Source organism: Terrapene carolina, unplaced genomic scaffold (assembly GCF_002925995.2).
Source record: "Terrapene carolina triunguis isolate 2854851 unplaced genomic scaffold, T_m_triunguis-2.0 Scaffold33356, whole genome shotgun sequence".
NCBI lineage: Eukaryota > Metazoa > Chordata > Testudines > Emydidae > Terrapene > Terrapene triunguis.
In genome coordinates, this window is record NW_020697707.1 from 1,012,589 (window position 1) to 1,030,136 (window position 17,548).

General features: G+C 42.8%; 1 protein-coding gene across 3 annotated transcripts in view; it reads left to right on the forward strand.

Annotated features, from left to right (window-relative positions):
• Positions 1-17,548, forward strand: part of NRG1 (neuregulin 1) — a 237,281-nt gene that overhangs the window by 214,292 nt on the left and 5,441 nt on the right. For 2 of the 3 annotated variants that reach the window (XM_026663345.1, XM_026663343.1), the window contains 5 exons: positions 2,924-2,947; positions 9,740-9,842; positions 13,607-13,733; positions 14,301-14,431; positions 15,280-15,483. In XM_026663345.1, coding sequence (XP_026519130.1) covers positions 2,924-2,947; positions 9,740-9,842; positions 13,607-13,733; positions 14,301-14,431; positions 15,280-15,483 — 589 coding nt within the window. The remainder of the gene's footprint in view (positions 1-2,923; positions 2,948-9,739; positions 9,843-13,606; positions 13,734-14,300; positions 14,432-15,279; positions 15,484-17,548) is intronic. The other variant, XM_026663344.1, reaches the window with a different exon arrangement.

Sequence of the window (17,548 nt, forward strand, 5' to 3'; positions counted from 1 at the left end):
ATGCCAGGCTGTCAGTTTAATTGTGAGTCTCTCAGTAGATTGTATGGTACGTCTGCGTGGGGGGGTATATATGATTTGTGTGTATGTGTACATATACACACACTCACATAAAATGCATTAGAGTGGCAGAAGGGACTAAATGTGGGAAAGAAACCTGTATTCCTGAAGGCAAGACCTGCAATTCACATCACTTATTAAATTTGGTCAATTTTAGCCTTACCAGGCTTGGTGATCATTTTTTTTCATGGTTGAATAATTTATCGTGAAAATTATGAGACTCTTCTGTCATGTAACCTTGAGATTTGTCTGGCCAATAAATTACAGGGGACGATGGGCAAGGTTTGATTAAGTTCTGACATACTCTAGTGACAGCTCCAGCTCTCACTGGAATTGCTGATGGCTGTACAGTAACTCCCTCCCTTTTCAGTTTTTAAACATAAATTATATTTTAGGTTTTGAAATTTACAGTTGGCAGATTTACTCTAAGCTCATACAAAATTCCAAAATAGATCCCTGGCTACAGATGTATTAGACGTTTCCAGGTAAAATTTTCAAAAGTGGTTAGGTTATGTAGGTGCCTAAGTCCTACAGACATTTCATGGTACTCAGGCTCCTAAGCGATTTAGGCGCATTTGAAAATTTTATCCTTCTCCTCCTCCCAAGATTAAAGTCAAAGGCCGCATTTTTTTTTCAATCTAAATTGCCTAACCAGTGCTCTGGAGAGTATAAAACTATATGTCGTTTATATGATGGGGAGGATCACTCAAAAATGAACATTTATTGTCTTCTCAAGTTTAAATTAGACTTGGGTAACATTTTCAAAAATGCCTTAAGAACATACATTTTCAAAAGCAATTTAGGAGTTTAAGTCCCATTGAGATTCAATGGGACCGAGGCTACTAAGTGCCTATGGCCCAGATTTTTAAAGGTATTTAGGCACCTAACTCCCATGGGAGCTAGAATCCATGGGAGCTAGACACTTAAATACCTATAATAATCTGGCCCTAAGTCACTTTTGAAAATGAGTTTTACCCTCCTAAGTCACTTTTGAAAATTTTACCCTTAAACAATGCGTTTTAAAGTTTGCCCAACATGAAATCACATCCACAATGGTACTTAATTATTTAAAATAATCTTTGTGTTTCTTTTTAAAACACATGGGCAGAAATTCTACAGGAAGCATATTGCATATGGCGAATATGAGACAACAACATGAAATAGGAATGGATACAATGTAATAAACGCTTTATTAAATTAAAAGTTTTGGGGTGCTCTGCTTTCTTTTAATCAAAACAAGAGAATGGAGCTCCGAATAGCAAAGATAAATTAGAGTCTTATGCCGTCTAGGATCAGAATGAGCGCTGCATGTTTCCTCAGCATGGTTTCTTTTTAGGGCTTATGGTCAGAGTATGTTCCTGTTTTAAGGACCAATTTCCACTGAATTATTTGAAAAAGAAGCTGCATGATATGAATGACTTCTGTTCAAATTAAATTAGAGCCAGACTAGCAGTCTTACCTAAAAAATAACATAAATACGGTAATATATATGCATGAGCATGTCACTAATTTTATTGAAGATTCAACCAAGCTTTCTATGCAACTAATGTGTATTGTTAGCAGTGTTCACCTAGGCATGTAGTACCAGCTCCTAAGAAAGAAATCTGGATGGATTCCAATTTAGTTAACCCTTAAAATGTTACTGATAGGCAAGGAAAGAATTGTGCACTTCACTCTCCCCAACCTGGGTAAGCTAATTGAATATCTACTTCCGTAGAAAATTAGGGTCAGGTTCTAAATTTCATAATAAACAAAAACATAGGAAGCGAAAGCTAATCTGGTTTAAGTGTCACCCAATGGGAAGATAAATCTATATTTGTTGGATTTGGATGGATAACTTTGTTATGCAACCCAGTTAGCCAAAGCACAGAGTAGTGAAATCATGAACCCATTGAAGTCCATTGGAATTTTGCCATTGATGTCAATGGAGCTAGGATTTTATCCAGCATTTTTTAGTTCTACAAAGGGAAGTGGGCTCTATCCAGAAGAAAACAATCTCCTCCACCCATGGAAATTACATGGGTCTCCCAGAATACGCAGCCATGGGAAAATCTGCATTCCCCACTGGTGCTGGCTGTGGAATGCCAGATTAGACCATTGATTTTATCAGAGTGACAGCTCCCCCACCCCCACACACAAACATCCTGCTGCAAGACTGGGTTTTTCCTTTGGACGCATGGCCGGCCATCAAGGGAGGATTCTGCAGGGGCTGCATGGCCTAAGAACAATGGGTCAGATCCTCAGCTAGTGTAAATGGGTGTGGAACGCCATTGCAGTCACTGGAGCTGTGCTGATTCAAGGCATCTGAGAAGCTGACGAGGGCCCGTTCTGCTGCAGATATCTGTTCCCATCAAACAAAACAGTAATGGCCAGGATGAAGTTGCCCCTAAATAACAAGAATGGTAGAGTCTCCCACCAGAATCACCGTTTTCAGAAACCAGGGGTAAGCACCCCCTAAATCCTGTCTCCGGCAGGGGTAATTCAGCTCGATGTAAGGACTCCATAGACTATAATTGTCAGTTATTAAAAATAAACTATTTCAAGCGTCAGCCGCTAGCCACATTTCCATTACCTCTCAGTAAGATCTTTAAGGGTTAACTGCTGTGTTCACTGCATTGTGCAAGTGCAAATGCCATATTCCCATTCTGGTGTGTAACACCTTTAAAACAACCGTTATTGACACACGAGCTTACAGACGCTTATCTGAGCACTGCCCCATTAACCACACGCCACTCGTCCTGTTTCAATGTGCAGACACAGAACAGTCGTAATATTCATGTGTAATTTGTTTTTGAGTACGGTGTATTGCTCTTTTCTGAAACTTTTTCCCTTTTCTTTCTTTTTTGTCAACTTTCTGCATTGGCAGAGCATCTTGGGATTGAATTTATGGGTATGAACCAATCATTCCTTTTAGCCTGCAGATTTTAGAGCCTGAGAGATTAAAACCTTTTTTCCCCCCTCCTTCAATTTCTAACCAATTTCTTTATGCTTTAGAAGGGATCATACAGCTATAACAATAACCTTTGTTGACATCCTAGTTGTGCTTAACTCACTAGAATGTTAATTAAAATAGGATACTTTAAATCTCCAGACTTCATATGCATTAGCCTTGAAGTCGCCATACTGGACTTTTCTGCCAGATGGCTTTGAACACTTGTTACATTAGCATTAGTTATGATCTTTTGGTGTGGCTGGGTTTTGGAAATGCCCACTGAATTAATTAAGCAAAGTGGCTAATAGACTGTCTTTAAAAAAAGACAAGAAGATAATGTAGCCACTTAAATTCTGCAACAAAATAAGCAATATTGAGCTCAGTTTTCCAAGTAAAATTGAGTGACTAAATCCATATTTAGGTGCCTAAATCAGCACTTAATTGCCTGCAATAGGTATTTAGATACTTGAGAAAGAGTTTACAAGATACTCAAGTTTACAAAATGGGCTCAGTCTATCCAATAATAAATCCAAACTATGCAAGGGCAAAAGCACTGACAATAGGTACCGTTTTCACTACAGTGCAGTAAATATAAGGATTAGAGCCTGATCTTACCAACCCTTTAAATGAGTAGTCCTTGCTCATATGACTAATGTTTTGCAGGAGGTGAAACATTTCTTGAACTGGCTGAATTATTAAAATGAAGCTAAATTTGATTTAATTCATTATAATTTGGAATTTCCTAAAGTTCTTTACAAAATATGAACTATACAAATTGTTTTTTTCATTATTTGCAAAAGAGAATTAATTTTGATTACTATTAAAATTGCCTGGATTAAATATAATTAATTCATAGCCACGGAAATAGTGTGTGGAGTGCTCACCATTATAAATTTGAAGAAAAAAAATCAAAGCAAAATATTCTGCAAGGGCCGGATTTTTAAAAGGTATTTAGGTGCCTAACTCTCATTGGCACTTAAATACCTTTACAAGACTGGCACTAGTACTGTGCTGTAGTAGAAGAAACTCTATTACTAAAATAATGTCTGGTGAATTATTTGCTAAAATCCCACGCAGACTCACTTGCAGACTTTAGCTCATATACAAACCTCTATAAGGAAAGAGCTTTTTAAAGCACTTCAGACTTCTACTTGAGATATGAGTCTTTCTTTGAAATTTTCACAAATGGCTGTTACAGCCCAAACTTAAATTAAATCCATATACATTAGTAATTATGAGTAGTTTAGGGCAATTTGTAATTAATGACATACACATATTTCACTATTATGATTTAAGGGTAATGGTGATTTACATTATCCTAGCATTCTTGAGGAAGAACTAACAAACCTATAAAGGATTTTTTAACTGTCAGTAGGAAAAAACATCTGTAAATTCACATTGCACATATATTTATCTAAGGACTTTTCCCAAGGCTGTTTTGAACGTCTTCCACGTTATTTTAAAAAAACACTTCAACACTGTAGTTGTTGTTCTACAAAATATTATTAAATGAATCTGTAAATGTTATACCAATCAAACTGATGAATTTGAAAGACAGGTCAATGTCTCACTGTCACTCCATTCAAGTCAGTGGAGCTACACCAGTTTAACCAGCTGAGGATCTGGCCTGTGTTTGGTAAATCTTCACATGTGTTATTGACCAAGAAAGATCTCTGTTGTCCCATGCCCTCTCTCTGAGTGTGACGCTGAGCACTGGCTTGAATAAGCATGGATCGTGGTTCAGAACATTCACAACTGGTTCATGCAGCTTGTTTTCCCAGCTCTACCTATGCCATTCTGCAGGCTGGCATTGGGGAAACAGGCTTGTGACCTGACCCTTCCCACCCACCCCCTTGGGTGCAGAGACTACAGTTGTGATGGGCCGCTGCTAGTGGGTAGGAAGTCTTTGTGACCTGCATTGCTGTGAAGAGCCAAGCACTGTCTCTCTCTTCCCTTCTGCAGTATTTCATTTGCCTGCCTCTCACGCCATACTCCATTTAAATTATGTCAAGAGAAGCAGGTTACACAGATCACAACGGCTGCAGAATGCAAAGCCTGGAGTGTTAAGAGTTTGCTCTCATAAAGCTCACATGGGAGAGCTTAGCATGGCCTGTAATATCCAGGACGACATGTGCAGCACTAACATTTCTATACAAACACACACACTCTATCCAATATGCAAACCATGCGCTGGCTCTGGGAGCTGCCAGTTGAACTTCTCTGCGCCCCTGGAGGCCTTTGTGCCCTAGGGGGACTCACTGCTCAGGAGGGGGTAGGTGGCATTCTAAGGATAGGGCAGCACCCCAAGGGGGTTGGTGTTTTGGGGTATAAATTGTGCTTCGAGTTCCATAGGGGTCCCACTAGCAATGGATTCATGAACTCAGTGAATTCCCCAGCTGCCCTGGCAATGGCCTCTCTCCAGTTGATTGCATGCCCTCTTAGCGGAGGTGACTGCAGGCACAAGGAGCAGCCACAGTCCCCTTCCTTCCCTGGCACATATCAGTGCCGTGACGTGTAACATTCTCAAAAGCTGGCTGAATCTAGCCCAGGGATTGCACTGCTCTCTTCCCATGGCTGAGCCCACAGGAGGAGAAAATCTCCCCGTCATAGTGCTTGCCCCACATGCTGCCCTCAAGTGGGAGGAGGGTTGCGGCCTCAGGAGAGGCTGGAGTGCAGCCTGGAGACTGCTCAGAGGCAAAACTGTTTCCCAACCATACGGGTCCCAGGGCATCTGGAGAGGGCACTGGCCCCATCTGTGCTGCTGCCTGGAAGCTCAGCTCACTGGGCTGGACTCCCTTGTTGTAGCTGCAGGCTGTGGCCAAGGTGGATAGAAACCAATCCTGGCCCACCATGTCCTCCCGGCTGCAGGCCATGTGTAGAATATGTGCTCCTGGTTCTCCTAGCTCATGCTTCTTGGCAGCAATGGGGCTCATTGGGGCCTGCCAATAAACGTCTGGGTGGGAATCATGGCAAGGCTTAGCCGTATCGGTCTCAGGATAGGAGAGAGACAAGGTGGGGGAGGTAATATCCTGGACCAGCTTCTGTTGGTGAGAGAGACGAGCTACACAGAGCTCTTCCTCAGGCCTGGGAAGGGTACTCAGAGCGCCACAGCTAACTACACGATCAAACCGGTCATTTACCACAAGTAGTTAGCACATATTCTAAGGGACTATTCCCGGTGAAGTGGCCCAGATCAGAAGGGAAATTAGTTCTCTAAGCAAGAACGCTGTCACTAAACTAAAGGAGCAGCTCTGCTATGAGTGCCCTGGCCATCAGACCCGCTTCTGCTGCAGTCCTTCAGTCTCCTCCACGTTTAAATTTGGGCCTGGTTCTCATTTACCCTTTACACCACTCAGAATCAGGCTCGTAGAACTTGTCTTGTAGTACCCACAACGCATTGTGCTCCACACCCATGAGGAGGCGGTGGACTGTCAGTGCAAAATTCTCTTCATAAACACACACAAACCACCGTGTCCATTTACATGTTGCACATGACAAGACACCACATGACCACCACTGGACACACCAATGTACCTATAACAAGCCTAAACGTCTCTAACACTGTTAGCAAAGCTATCACAGTGCAGAATTTAGTTTCCATTAAATCAGTGTCAATCTGGTGTAACCTCAGTGACGCCTTTGGAGTGAATAGGATTTACACTGATATAACCCTGAGCAGGACTTTTCCAGAGTTATTTAGAATAAAATATATGCTAATGTCTGATAACATGAAACCAGACTTCCAGTTCAAGTCATTTTGAATTTACATTTAATATACTGTATTTAACACCGTTCTCCTGTATGTTGGTTTATTGTGCCCTCACAATACACCATTTGCTTGGCTAACCAATAAGTACTTTCATGGAAGCCTCTAACTAGCCTAGGCTAGGAGTTATGCTGTATGAGAAATCCCTTCGGACTCTGCTTAAACCTTTTTTTCAAGCATTTCTTCACTCTGTTTTTTCTAGTATCAAGCATGCTGTGCCAGGCCTGCAGTTGACTCCTCAACTTATAACCTTGTCTTTCCCTGTATTTCATCTTCTGTCTTTTCCTGTCTGTCATGTTTGTTTTGGGCTTCTTTTTCCCCCTTTTGACTTCCTGTTCTTGGATTTTGAGTTCTTTAATAAATTTTGCAGCATTCTAGTTTTACCACACTGACTTCTTCTTCCCCTCTGTTAATACTCAGTGCTATTAATTTTGTCTGACGGTGTTCATGATCTCTTTACCGGTGTTTTGATTTACAATGAGGTTGGCTTGCAGGAAGTGTTCATTTCATGATAAGGTGCATTGTATCATAGAAACTAAGATACTATTTTTTATTTTGGGAAAACCTCCATTCACACTGAAACTTGCACTCCATGGTTACCTTACACAATTAGTTTCTGCAAGAGTGGCAGGCCTTAAAGGACACACAATATCTGAGCAGCTTTTGTGTACACCCTTGCATAGCCACTGCCATTCTGCGGTGGGCAGTACATACACAGATACAGGGTTATGCCTCAACAATCAACCACAACATTTCTTAAATTACTTAAACAGGTTCTCAGGAAATGATTATTTATTTGTAGGTAATACAAATCTAGGATTGCTACCTAGATGTCAACTAAATTCTCTGAAGTCCCTTTTCCATTTCTAAATAGTAGCCTAACTGGCCCACCATATGTTATGAGTATGATGTATCTTTATTACCAGGAAGTTCAGTCTCTCAACCAAAACTCCTGAATTGGCCCTTTCACAACGTGAAGAATCAGGACCTTCATGGAGAGGTAAGGCCAATCCCCACATCCAATCTCACATCCCCTGATGCCTCACTTTCCCCCTTTACTCAGATCATATGACATAGAAAGCCACGTGGATCTACTGCCAATCACTATAACATTTAGCCTAGAAATAGACACCAACGCACACATGTTGATTCCTAAAGCCTTTCTGACAACCCTCACCTTCTTTCCGAGAGCCTCAGTACCATCAGCTAATTTAAAACTATGCCAAGCCACCTCTATAGGCCACTCAGAGGTATAACCCTTCCAGGGACAACCAGTTCCCAATGGCAGGAAATTTCTTCCAAATTCCTTCACTGGGTACCAGAGGCAGCTCACGGCATACCAAAGCATGTTGCTAATCCTTTGCTTTAGCCATGTCATAACCAAAGGATATGCTGGGGGAGTTCTTCACTGTCTCACGCTGCCTGCAACTCTGTTGACATTGGTGGGTTTGCAAGGGACATAAGTCAGTGAAGCATTTAGCTCCTGGGTTTAAAGAGACACTAAGGGAGACCAGCATTGCCACAAACCTGTATGAAGGGATCAGAGGGCAGGTCAGTGTTAGGTCAACAGTAAGTTGCTGTGCCTAGCAGTGACTTTCCATGCCCCTAGGTTACTCCTGTGAGGTCAGCGGCAGACTGACAGATCAAGGGCACACCAATTAGAACTGCCCCCTAGGAAACAGGCCAGCAGATTTCAAATCCCATATCCATTCCACCAGGGCTCACTGCATTTCTTTTTGTTTGTAAATCTCTCTTATGGCTGTTTCCCTGTTGATGTCAAGATGATGCTTTGCCAGGTTTAAGGCCAAGTTCCTACTAGCGTCACATCACTGTTAGGGCCACTTTTCTCGATTGCTGTGGGGAATTTTGACTAATTCCGGGGCCAAATTTTTTAAAAAGCCCAACCTTGGTGACCATTTCAGTCCCAAAGAGAGGGAAACAGGCCAGATTCACAATGTCGTGTCTTGAGTCAACCCTCAGTTGGGCCCAGATCCGCTCAGTGGGAGTTAGGCACTTAAATGACTATGAGGATCTGGGCCTATGTGTCTCCAGTTGAAAGTTCTAAGCATAACATTTCCCTGCTGCAACATACAATTGATGCTTTCGCCAAGTGTGACCGATGACGGAATGTGAAGGCTGAGCCAATCCAAACATGGCTAGTGCTAATGATTTCTTTAGCGTGGTGAAATATCTGCGAATGAGATCAGTGAAGTAGAACAGGTTTTGTTCAGCGGGCAAGGCTACTCTCTAGCTAGGATCATTCCTTTAGTACAAATCTGGATATGTAAGTAATCACACGGTGTTTCTTTGATACAGTGCACCACTAATAATTGCTACAGCCATATTTTGGGGAGATGGGCTCAACTGCTGAGCATTATTAGGGACCTCTGACCATTTGTCTCATTTTCATTGGTGATACAAATTCAAGCCAACCTCATGTTACGAATGTCAAAAGATACTCTGAAATTTCTCCTGTAAAGACCACTGAGATATAAATTTGATTTGGGGAGGGGGTGTTGGGGGAAGGGGCGACATTGAATGTTAAAACAAAATAAGAGAAGAAGAAACAAGCTAAATTTGTTATCTGGGACTTGGAAATAACCTTTATTCCAGCTGTCTTTGCAAGAGCAAAACATCCAAAGCATTTTCAAATCACATTATTACCTTAGTGCATTGTGTTTTTATTTTCAGCAAATGCTGATATTTTGTCAATTTTAAAAGTCATATTTTGGATATTGTTTTAGTTAACAATATAAGTATCTTTTTTTATTTTACTTGTTATGTTTTTTGGCACCCACTAGCCGCTGATATTGTGTTAAGAGATTAAGTTCTGATCCTGCAGTAGAGTTTTGCCCAAAGTGCGCGGTGATCATGGGTTTGTGTTACTGTGTGATCCTGTGTGGTGGTATGTAGCATGTCCACTGTCATCTGCTTGAATCGTCAGCCTGCATCTTGTAATCTTCTCTGTTTTTGTCCCTTTCTAGAAGCAGAGGAACTATACCAGAAAAGGGTCTTGACCATAACTGGCATCTGCATTGCCCTCCTTGTAGTTGGCATCATGTGTGTTGTGGCCTACTGCAAAACCAAGTAAACTTTTCTCTTCCTTTTTATCTCTGTGATTATCCCTAAGGGCTTTATACCGCAAACCCGCACAGCTGAACGGAATGCTTACTGCCCATGAGTAGTCCCATTGGACAGTTGTGGGTGATAGTCAGTGCCTGATTGAAACCTGCCAGAGGCTTGCACTGTTGATTCACACCATTCCTATGTGATGGCCATGTATGTAAGCATGATGATTTCATCATGCAAAGTCAATCTGTGTTTATCTAAATTCGAATGTAAGTGACAAAACTGGAATTAAATACTGGCAGATACAAATCTCACTCAATAGCAGGTGAAAGTATAATACTAATTTTATTGTGATATTAGAAGTACAATTATATATAATTATATTTCTAATATCACACCTTGGATGATATCAAAGGGCTTTGCAAACATTAATTTATTAACTAATCCTCCCAATTAGAATGTGAGTCAAACTAACTTTACTGATCTGTTCATTCCTTTTTTGTCACATGTTCATAATTCCCATGGGAATCATGATGGGACAACAGACCCCAGCTTTATAATAATGTGGGTTTTGGGAACTAGAAGTAAAAAGATCAGACTAGTTTGTAAGTATTTGAGGACAAGATCAGTGGCAGTAGGAACTTGGAAATCCAAAAAACTAAAGGATTGAATTTGACATTGTTGTAAATATAGACATGTGCTGTTAAATTCTGTAATGTCTCTGTAAATTATGAGGCTAATGTAAAAAATGTAGGAGCAAGGCCCAGTGAAAGTCAATAGGACTTGTGCTGTCAAATTCTTTTGCTGCTTTTATAAAACTCTTCTAATTGTACCTACCAAAAACCAAAATAAAGTATTGTACATCTACCACATTTGCACAAAGCAGATGTTCCATTAGATTTACTGTTCTAGGACTTGATCCAAAGCTCACTGAAACCAGTGGGGTTTGGATCAGGCTTCTAACCTACAACTTTTTAAATATACACATCCTAAAGTACCTCTCTAGGATTCACCTAAAGCAGGCTGGAATCCAAACCAGCCCTTGATAATCAGGAGGGGCAGGAGATATCGGGAATTGCTGTCAGCGGCCTGTGAAATATTTTTAAAGCACTTTATGCGTGTGAAAAGGGGTCTGATAGGTTAAACCCTCAAAATATGGCATTTGGGAGATGTGCTCCCTCCTCCCCCCTCCTATCTTTAGGAAAACCCCGCGTGGGTTTGAAAAGAATACGTAAAAAAAAAGAAAGATTTAGAAATGCGTGGGCATCTTTGCAAATGACACTGCTGATGGAGTGTGAAGATGACATCTAACAGTGAATCTTTAATTCCAAAGTGTTGTATCTGCACAGCAATTAAATTAATGAAGAGACGTCGCAGAACGAAGGATGTGCACATTAGGATTCCCATTACTCTTTCCTCTCAGCTTTCTTTTGCAATTTCTTTTTAGTTAATGTCCTTTAAATGCAAGAAGAATGACACATTTGCATTATTACTGAAAGTGAAAAGTAGCATAGACTCATAGGGACATATTCCCACATGGTGCAAATTGGCAGAATTCCATTGACTTCAGTGGAGCTATGCCATTTATACCAGCTAAGAATCTGACCCATAAATTATGAATCTAAGCCTGTTTAGGACCCACCTACACTACAAATACAGCTGAGTCAGGGATCCTAGTTACCACACAGCTATCCACTAATATGGTTCCAGGTTCTAGCGTAGATGTGACCTGAATCATGTTCCCTAACTTGCCTTAAGTCTTGTGCATTGGAACTGTGTAGTAATCATATCTCCTGACTCTGCTGTATTTGTAGTGCACTCAGGCGACTCTGCTGTATTTGTAGTGCACCCAGGCAACCTATGCCACATCTTGGCCTCACTGGTGCAGGAGGAGTGGAAATCAATGGTTTTCAACCTGTGGTCTGCGGTCCCCTATGTCTAAGATTTCCAAAGGGGTCTGCACGTCCGTTGGAAATTTTTTAGGGGTCCGCAAATGACAAAAAGGTTGAAAACCACTGCACTAAATTATAACAAAAACTAAAATGTGCCTCCAGTAATTCATGCAAAAATTATAAAATGCACTGTATTGAGTCATTCGTTCTTTGCATTCAAGCTTCCTTGAGCTTTTAAGAAGCTTCAGCTTCTTGTTTTCCTTTTTTGGCAAGCCTGGAAAATCCTCCCTTGAGTTCTGAAAAGGGTTGAAAATAACATGGTTATATCCTGCAGTCTCTTATCCTGCTAAAATAGCTACACTTCTGAAGACAGCTTTGGGTCCTATAGGTACTATAGGCAAGACCCTATATACTCTGCAGTAAACTGGACCTGAATTTTACACTCGATTCCCTGGGTTCTGCAGCACTATTGCGGAAATTCTGCAGTACCTTCAAACAAATCTGGAGGATATTTTTAAATTAAGTATGAAATTGAATAACATAGTTGTAATACTGTAGTCCTGATACATTTTATACTGCAGTTTCAGTCTTTGGTGTGCTATAGATTTTGGTACTGGCAGCTTGTTTTAAGCCCATACAAGGGTTCATAGAAGGTTTAGCAGCTGAGCAGGGGACATCGAGGTTGTGGTCTAAGAAGAGGAGTCCGAGGCATTTTGAGATTGTGGCAGAAACACAATAGTTGGGTGTTTTTGTCAAAATAGCAGTGAACCTATTAACAGTGTTGACATCAATGTGACAATCACATAGGTTTCAGAGTTAACATGCCATTTACATGAATGAGGCAGTTCACAGAGCTGTCAAGGTGTCTGCACACTTTGGCCAACCTCACTTCATCAGTTAATATTTTCAAGATTTCCTCTGCAACCATAAAGACACTAAATATATTTTTACATGAAAGCTTGAATTGTAGAGCACAGTTCTGTGGTAGGGGGGAAAATTCCATGGCAAATTCTGTAGATGCACTGTCACAGAACACACAGTATGAAATATTGGGCTACCTCCTGTCTTGACTGAGAAAAGTCATCATAGTAACACATTGCTAGCTGCAAGGCTGGCAGAAGAGGTACAGGCCTGGAGGACTCCTGGTGAGCAGCCCCTGCAAGATGCATGTGGCTACTCTTCTGAGCAGGGTGGTATTTGCACAGGATCTGCTGCTGCTGCCAGTGCAAAGCATTAGCTGTTGTTTGTAACATAGGTGCTCCCTGATTCGGATCCTAGACCCAGAGGACCAATGTGTTACAGATGAATCATTTCCAGCATGTCCATCCAGCCCATGCTATTAAGTACATAAGCAGTCTGCATGATACCAGATTGCATTTACATGCACAAGCAAAGGCAGAAGCATGTCCGCTGTGTTTTGTGCTTTGATTGTGTAGTGATGAGGAATGGCAGCTCAGTACAGTAGAAGGAAACCAAGCTATATATAAGTCAGTGGACTGTCAGATCCAGAATGTCACCTAGAATCATAGAATATCAGGGTTGGAAGGGACCTCAGGAGGTCATCTAGTCCAACCCCCTGCTCAAAGCAGGACCAATTCCCAACTAATTCCCAACCTAGTCAATCTGATCTTCAGAGGAGAACTGCTTCTGAAATGGAGTAAGTTTTGGAAGTGGATCTCCTCCTCTCCCACCTTTCCCTGGCTTCTGCAACTCCCTTCACTCCCACACACACGTTCCACAGCTCTGCCAGTGCTTATAACCCTGGTATTAGGAATTGCTCAGAGACCCTCCACAATGGGCAAGGGTTGACAATAAAGTGGTTCTATCATGCTGGATGGTGCAGCTGTCTTTCTTTTGTCTAATAAAACCATTTCCCTCTTTCACACACAGGAAGCAACGGAAAAAGTTGCATGATCGTCTTAGGCAGAGCCTGCGCTCTGAGCAGAACAACATGGTGAACATGGCCAATGGGCCCCACCATCCCAATCCACCGCCCGAAAACGTCCAGCTAGTAAATGTAGGTAGCCACTGCATTTATCTGAGGGCTTTTCAACTGCTAGCTGCTAAAAATTAATGATCAGGGTTTCCAGGAATTGGGATTTCTCCACCAAGAAATGATTAGAAACTTTTCAAGGAATGATTCTAATGTACAGTAAATTCAGAGCATTTTCATGTACAGCCATTTCAGAAGAACATTGGATATCAGTCACTAGATTGCTCTGGATCGGAGGCTGAGATGTTAGAATACCAGCCTTAGCAGAAGAAACTCAGAGCTCATAGCCACAGTACTTTGAGGAAGCATGTCTTTGGAGATGTTTCTCTACAAATAATGTATCAAGTGGATATTTAATCTTGCTAGTGTGGACTAGCCTAATTGCCAGTTGGTAGATCGCGATGCTTTTTGTTTTGTAGTCACCAGGTTACGAACAAACCCATTTTCTTGTTCTTCAAGCCACCAAAGGCTGGTGAATGTTGCAGGGGTAATGCTCACCCAGGGGCCAAAATGAATATCTGAACAAAATGTGTGTGTGCAGATGTGCTGTATGTTCCCCTGTGTAAACCTGAGATACCTCTGTTTCTTCAGCAGTATGTATCTAAAAATGTAATATCCAGTGAACACGTCATTGAGAGAGAGACAGAGACGTCGTTTTCCACAAGTCACTACACCTCGACAACGCATCACTCCACCACTGTCACCCAGACGCCCAGCCATAGGTACCAGAATGAGAAAACAAACCTCCCTGCCTAAGGAGAAACTGGTGTTGGATGTCAGTTCTGCCACCATTGCCTAAAGCAGATGCATAAAAATGCACTGGTCATGGGGTTTTAATCTAAAGATGTATGGTACCTGACATCCTGTCACTGAAACTAATTATCTTCCTGGGAGCTTACCAAGAGCCCTAATGATTGTGTGGAGTTCCATTACTGGTACTGTGAATTTTAATATACACAAATTGTTGAATTGGGGAGATACTGTGTGTTGTTGGAGATACTGTGAGATCACATAGTATGGCTCTGGCTCGGGTTCTCAAACTTCATTGCAGCGTGACTCCCCCCCCCCCCTTCTGATAACAAAAATTACTACACAACCCCAGGAGGGAGGACCAAAGCCTGAGCCCAACCGAGCCCTGCTGCCCCAGCCCAAGGGGACCTGTAGCCTGACCCCCACCGCCCAGGCTGAAGCCAAAGCCTGAATCCCACCACTCACGGTCCCCAGCAAGTCCAACACCAGCCCTAGTGACCCCATTAAAACAGGTCCCTCTGGGGTCCCAATCCAGAGTTTGAGAAGCCCTGCTAATGACTGGAAAACTCTTTTCCACCCCTAACTTAACCACCCACTGATAGTCACAAAAATAAAACCATCTTGTCATTTGTAGGATGGCAGAATTCACACCAACTAGGGTCTTCGATTGCCATAAACCGGTATGGAGTTTAACAGGCATATCCCGAGCTGCATGTAGCCCTTGCTCTCCCATTGTTAAACTTCAGTTAGTTTGCTTTCTCCCGTTCTGAATTTAAAATAAAAGCACTTTCTCTCCTCTTTTCCCCCTCCCCTCCATCAGCTGGAGTAACGGTCGGACGGACAGCATTATCTCGGAAAGCCACTCGGTGCTTGTGAGTTCTTCCGTAGAGACCAGCAGGCACGCGAGCCCAGCAGGACCCAGAGGACGCCTCAGCGGCATAGGAGGTCCACGAGATTGCAACAGCTTCCTGAGGCATGCAAGAGAGACCCCTGACTCCTACCGAGATTCGCCTCACAGCGAAAGGTACTACAAGAAATTCATTTTGCTCCCTCTAACTGCCAGGGCAAGGTGGGCTTGAAGAGATTCAGAGTGAGTCCTCGTGCCTGAGGACCAGAGATAAAATTCTGTTTCTTTAGGAAATGCTCCTCCTCCTTCATAAATGTGCCGAGCAGTGCCCCATTAATCTCTCAAATACGTTTCTTCCCTTCCTTCCTCCTCTGGTCCTGGCTCATGGCTACTGGGCAGTAGCTCACATATGGACATTTGCCAGAGGTTTCCACTGCATATGAAGCTAGGAAAGGAGATCAAAGGGGAACCTTTTGCTTAGTTCTGTTTCTCGGTTGCTTCCTGCATCCAAGTAAGGCAGCCTATGGAGTTTATCAGAGACAAAAGAGGAAGATAAAGAGGATTGATTGATCCGCTGGGGGAGAGATTTTTCAAAAGCACCTATGGACCTTAGGAGCACAAGCCCCTTTGTCTTTCAGTGGGATTTCTGCTCCTACACCCTTTAAGTGCTTTTGAAAATCCCCTCTCCCCCCCGCAGGTGTGTTTGCAAGTAAAAGCAAGACTAGAACTGAAACTGGGTAGGATGACTGACACTACTGGAGCGTCAGTACAGATAGCAGCAGCCTATGTGCACAGGAGAGAAACAGGCAAAAGGGAAAAATGAACGGATATTTACAATACCTGGGAAGTGCTGTCGTTCTTGTTGTTATTATGGAAGCACAGGAGAGCCCCACTCAGGATCTTTTGTGAGGCACTGCACAGTACAAACATGTACAGAGACAGGGTCCCTGCCTCCAGGAGCTTACAATTGGAAAGGACAAGTGGCATATGAAGGAGTGGGGGAGGGGCATACTGTCAAATACAAACCATTTCTTTATACATTGTTGTGTTTGCAACTTTTAAAAATAATTATAAATACAATAAGGTAGCACCAGTTATCCCCGTCTGCCCTTTAAGCCCTCATTGATGGCCCTAACTTAACGCTGAGTGTGATCATAGAGTTCTGTGGGTTAGGATATAAGAAAAATGAGAACAAAACGTTCCTAGACCAACTCTCTGAGTGTTGTGAATTCACAGGGGGGTTTTAACTGCCTGTCTGTGGTAGCAGCTAAGCGTAATCACAGAAGTTCTTGAGTTGTGCAGGAGACACTTTCATGATTTAAAAAGTAGCATGTGCAAATGACAGCAGAAGGCAAATATCTTGCATTGGTTCTTACAGATATTGAGGAGCTGGTTAAGATAGAGAAGCTTGAATAATAGGCATGAGCTCTATGAATGTAGCATGTAGGAATGCAAAACAGAGCTAATGCTGTGTCATTACTAGCTGGCGAATTATTGTGAAAAAACTGCCTGTAATTTTACTCTGGAATTTAGCTTTCAAGAAATGCAGCGTCTAGCAACTCCCAAATCAGGTAAACAGCTATGGCCCTGATCCAGCAAAGCACTTAAGCACATGCTTAACTTTAATCATGTGAGTAATCCTGTTAATATTGATGGGCTCAATCGAGTATAAAGTTAAGCATGTTGTGATTGGTTCAACTTACTGCTGTGGTGCCTCCTGCTGGCCGTCCTGGGAATTAGCTTGGGGTTGCCAGTGCACCCTCCTCAGGTGGTGTCTTGCCCGTCGTCACTCCTGTCTCCGCATCCAGGACCCGCGTCGCTCCCTGACCACATCGTCCTCTTCCAGTCGGTTCTTTCCTCCCTTCCGGGGGACCGACAGACCTCAATCCAACCTGCCTCAGTGGCAGTCTGCAGTCCATGTACTGGCCACTTCGCTAAGTGGCCAGTGGAAGAAAGAGGGAGGAGCCTGGGCCTGCCCGCTGACCCAGGGACCCTATAGCTGGCAGCCACGTACTGCCCCTGCTCCAACTCCGCCATCTCCTTCCCTGGGATGCTTCCCCACAGCCCCAGCACCTCCTCTGCCCTTGTATCAGGGCCTCAGTCTGGCAGCCGTCACCCTGGAGCTTCTCCTACTCTGCTGTCCCTGCCCAGCACTGCTCTGTCCATGCTGCTCCAGCCTTCTAAGCAGCCAGTCTTCCTCCCTCAAACTCCAGGGAGTGACTGCCCCCTCCTCTGCTCAGCA